Source organism: Penaeus vannamei, chromosome 30 (genome assembly GCF_042767895.1).
Source record: "Penaeus vannamei isolate JL-2024 chromosome 30, ASM4276789v1, whole genome shotgun sequence".
NCBI lineage: Eukaryota > Metazoa > Arthropoda > Malacostraca > Decapoda > Penaeidae > Penaeus > Penaeus vannamei.
In genome coordinates, this window is record NC_091578.1 from 25,509,493 (window position 1) to 25,514,492 (window position 5,000).

Here is a 5,000-nt window from a genome sequence, read left to right on the forward strand (position 1 = left end):
GCATTGAGGGAAGGGGGGCTGTCATGTGGTGAAGCTGTCATGGTAACTAGCTGCTCATTTGAAAATGCCAACTATTCATTTCTACATATACCGTATAGAAGAGTATAAATATACCTAACACATTATGGAATAGTCAATCAAACCTAACAATACACATATAATGTTCTGGTATGGCTCTGACAGGGGGAATGAAATCAAATCAAGTTGCTAGTTCTGACAACACTTGCTTCTCCAATAAAACCCAACCTACATTCCTGCACTTCTATTGTTTTCTAAACTTACCAGGTTTACACTTTCAAGCCTAAACTTTTTTTTCACTTTTAATAGAGTAGAACTTGTCAATCTAAATAAAAAACAGGTTAAGTGAAGGTAGACTGACAATAGCAAATCAGATAATTTCATGCTTTATCCTGAACTTCAAAAGATTATTCAAATTTTCCTCTACATTAAATAAACCGAAGAATTCTCAATAAATCTTAGGAAACTGTAGAAAGTTGAGTAACAACAACACATGCTAAAATATTTACTTCAAGCTGAGTAGCAGTCCCTCAAAGTCTTAAGATATTTTTAGTATGACCACGTCTGAAATACAATACAGAAAGGTTTGTAAACACCACACATAATCAAACTAAGTCACAAAAAGAGAAATACATCTTCATGAATATTTATAATTACCATGATAAATACTATTTCAATGAGCAGTCTAACATTTCAAAATAAGCAGAGTAGGTCCAGACTTACATAGGGGAAGTTGAAGATGTATCATTATATAGGACCTGAAATTCAAAGGACATGTCACAGAGATACCCATTAATATAAACATGCAAACTCTCAGCATGCTTAATATATCACATTTGCATTTTGAATTAAAGTGCTGAAAGAGGATGTACCATGACAAGAATGTTCACAGGAAAAGGCTGTTAAATATTAATTCATTAAAAAAATGTAGAATTAACTACATCAAAATTTATTGAAGAGAAAAAATGACAACAAAGATGATACCAATGTGTTTGTATATTTGCACATTTGATATGGTTTGTCAATTTGTTTTCTTGCATTTTTTCCTTGTATATTGGTTTCACTAAAGTGAAACAAATTCTGTAGCTTTCACTAATGTGAACAGATGATCAAAATTACACTATTATCTAAAACTGTTAGCTTGTGCAAATTTTCCTAAATCAGCAGCATATTTCCACCATACTGATATCATATGAGCATCATTATGTTATGAATCACAAAGGAGAACAGAATCCTTGTAATGTGAGAAGAACCAAATAAGCACAGCAGTAGCTCAGTAAGTTTAGCAGCAACAACAACATTACTTACAATCCTAGTTTAGAATGTTATAAACCAAAATCTCAACTCAGAACTCTGTTCCATAAAAAGTGTCAACCCTACAAACCTAAACAACTTCTATCACCCTGTCAATAAAATGAAAGACTGCCAGCAAAAAACCCAAATCATGACAACACAAAAAATGAAATAGGTGAAAAACTATGGAAGATAAAGAAGAAGAAGAAGAAGAAGAAAAAAAATATATATATATATATTATATATATATATATATATATATATATATATATATATATATATATATATATTATATATATATAAAAGATACTACAAAACACATTGAACAAAAGGTACAAACATATAATGAAGTAAGAAAAACTTTGTTTACCAGCTTCAAACAACTTATGCAATACAGAACTGTTTCCATTTTAATTTTGCGTAGCATGTGGATTCTTTGCCTTGAGCTTGAGATTTAAATTGAATATCTCTATATTAGAGATTGCAAGTCTAACTTTGTTTAAAGTAATGGAAAAAAATAGGGTGAGAAAGTACTAAGGGAACAAAGGAATTTCAGAATCACATACATAAAAATGAATTTTTTAATGAAAAAATAAGAAAAAATACCACTTTTAAAACACATTTCATAACTTTTCTATCCCAAGCACAACTGTTGCTATCTTACCATCAATTTCACATCATCAATTAATCAAGCTAAGCAAATGTCAGGAAAAATAAACATACAAAAATTTTCCATTTTAATAATAAGAAATATAGATACAAGGTTTACACCATTCTATTTATCAAATTGCACTATAAAATCTTGTTTTTTTTTTTTATAAAATGTAGAAATGGGAAATATTAAATGTTAATAAAAAGGACTAAAAATAATAAATAGATTAAAAACGTGACAAACCTTGACACATAGTATGTTTTCGTATGAAAAATATATAAATACACGCATACTCATACATACGTTACATGTGTGAGCTGTATCCAATTTTTCAGTCCCTCTCTTTGTCCCTTTTCTTCTTCTCCTTTTTCTTTTTCTTTTCCTTCTTCTTCTTCTTCTTCTTATCTTTTTGTCTCTCATCTTCCTCTGAGTCGCTTTCTGAAGAACTCTCCGATGAGGAACTTTCTGATGAAGAATGCTTACTCTTCCTCTTCTTTTTCTTCTTTTCCCTTTCCCGTGATCTTGATCGGCTGGGACTATCTGTACGCAATTTCTTCTTCTTCTTTTTTTCTTTCTTGTGCTTCTTTCTTTCTCTCCTGAGGTGTTTCTCCTCCTTCATCTGAAAGTAAGAAGAAATTTTAAAAATGTGTTTTTAACAGCTACAAAATGTAGTTTGATATGAAGGAAAAGGGCAAAAAAAAAAAAAAAAAAAAAACAAGAATGTGAGGGAATGGGAGATGAATGTAACCACCCTTAACTCACATGTAGCCCCCACCATGCCAGATATGGATACATTAAAACCTGATATAAACCTCCCCTCTTCTGACACTGGCACAAGAGGATGACAATCACTAATCGACTCGCACTCAGGAATCACTTACCCTGAAGACATTATTCTGAAAGAGATGCCTTCTTTCACCCTCCTGATAATGAAAATTGCTTCCTCTACCTAATGTCTAATGAGGTACAATCCTTGAAACCTCACAATTAGATGTTCACTAAACTGGACAACACAACAGTACCCTGTTGTTAATCACATGTGTACTATATAATTATGAAGTCAAATAAATTCTCAAAAAGCAAATGAAAGAGAGAGAAAATGGAAAGAGTGAGACAAAAAGAAAGAGAATACCAGTCTTATGCAGTCTTAACCTATACTACTTATCAAATTACAAAAGATACTGTAGCAGGCCTGGTGCCCAACCTGCACACATTGTACATTCCAAAGGTTGGCATCATGTTAGATCCTACATCCATATCCTGATTGGTTGGCAGTTATTACATCTTAAAATTGACTGCCAATTTCTGATTGAGCATACAAGTGCAGACAGCTTGTGGCTCACTTACTGGACTGATAATCTATGCTTTTATAGGCTCTGATAAAACTGTAACCTGTCAAGTACAGCCCTTGCAATGAAAAGATATTCATTCTTATTCATACCTCTTTCTGCATTTGTTGCATTGGAACACTGATCAACTCTGCTTCCTTTTGCTAATGAGAAGGTGAATGAAAGAGTGAATGATGTGCCTCATGCATAACAAATTTTGAAATAACATATTCCAAGGACTGGTGATCTTGACAAACATTCCATGAACTAACCACAACCACCATGATAAACTTCTTGTAAAAAAAGAGGCTTGAAGTAGTCCACAACCACCCATGATAAGGAAAAAAAATGCTGTGACTGCAAACTAAGATTAGGGACATATAGCTTCCTGAACCATGTCCCCAGCACTGGCCTAGAGGAAATAGACCCTAAGGAGGAGTCATGAAGAAAATCCTCATGTCATTAAGTATTTTTCAAGATGGAGGCATGATCCCTGTCCTAAAGGATCAGGTCATCCTATGATTTCACCAGGATATGGAAGTTTTGGTATGGGAGCAAAGTGAGCATATGAGTTGGAAAAAGTTCAGAATACATAGAACTCCTGAGAATCAAACTCTGCTGTGACGGGCTGTTTGTTGTATTCACAATGTTGCCAAGCAGATCAGACAGGAGAAATAATCAGAATGGTGTAAGAGTATTTAGCCATAAGACCTCCCTTATAAATGTGTAGGACTACCTACCAATCACACAGCAAAATGTTTCCCATTCAGAGGCATACAGGGTTTTGAGTACTCTGAAAAGGGGCAGCAATAGTCTAGCAGCAGATCTGAGGGATCTCCAAGAATGCATTCTACCATATGGACAGCCTCATCAGAGTCAAGATACCAATGATGGAACTCAGATGCCATGATCACTATCTGTCATCTTACCACTCCAAATCTGCTAAAGTATTCTTGCTGTAACTCCTAATAACCAAAGATAATCTACCTGGGATTTTTGTTTGTTTGTTTGTTTTTATGCACAACTGCAGGAACCTTGATCAAGTTTAGCCTTTCATAAACTGGCAGTCAGTTTTCCTATATTTCTTTATCTGCTGTTTTTGGGAGGTAGGGAGAGAGGAAGTAATTCTACTACTGTTTGGTAGTTGTCCCTTCTAGCCTCTACTCCCCATCACTCACACTACATATCAAAATCAAAATCTCCAGCTTTATCATCCAAGGGAATGATTTATGTCTACCCTGCGACCTCACACAAAACTGTCCTGTTCCTGTTCATGGTGATACCAAGACATTTGCCACCTAGAGGAAAGATGGAAAAATGAATAAACTTTAACATCTGCATGTAGAAGGGGCCTGTACTATCAGTCGGTATTATCATCTCCTATGCAGAAAGAACAATGAATATGTTCTTATTTTTAATAATTTCAGATAAAGATTAAATCAAAATCACAAAGAACAACTGCCTCAATATATTCATTTGTACTATAAGGACAAATTCATCAGACAGTCCCCACTCACTCTTTCCAATTCTATATTTGATGGCCATATTTCCCTCTTTGAAGTTACTAATTCTAGTAAGAAGCCAGTACATTCGTGTATCCTGGTGTCCCACATGAGTATCGCTATGTTTTCCATCTATGATTTTCTTTCAATTTATACTCTTTTATGGCATAAATTTGAGGAAAGGATCTTAGCACCCCATTCTATTGG

General features: G+C 34.1%; 1 protein-coding gene across 5 annotated transcripts in view; it reads right to left on the reverse strand.

Annotated features, from left to right (window-relative positions):
- LOC113805234 (protein SREK1IP1) overlaps nt 1–5,000 on the reverse strand; it is an 11,144-nt gene that overhangs the window by 2,141 nt on the left and 4,003 nt on the right. For 2 of the 5 annotated variants that reach the window (XR_011399805.1, XR_011399803.1), the window contains exons 4-6: nt 2,267–2,582; nt 742–776; nt 528–582 (exon numbers count right to left, since the gene is read on the reverse strand). Coding sequence is in view for 2 of the 5 variants with exons in the window: in XM_070143249.1 (XP_069999350.1) it covers nt 2,295–2,582 (288 nt within the window). In the remaining 3 variants the exon portion in view is untranslated. Of the gene's footprint in view, nt 1–527; nt 583–741; nt 777–2,035; nt 2,583–5,000 lie in introns of those variants that run through there. The other 3 variants (XR_011399804.1, XM_070143249.1, XM_027356198.2) reach the window with 3 other exon arrangements.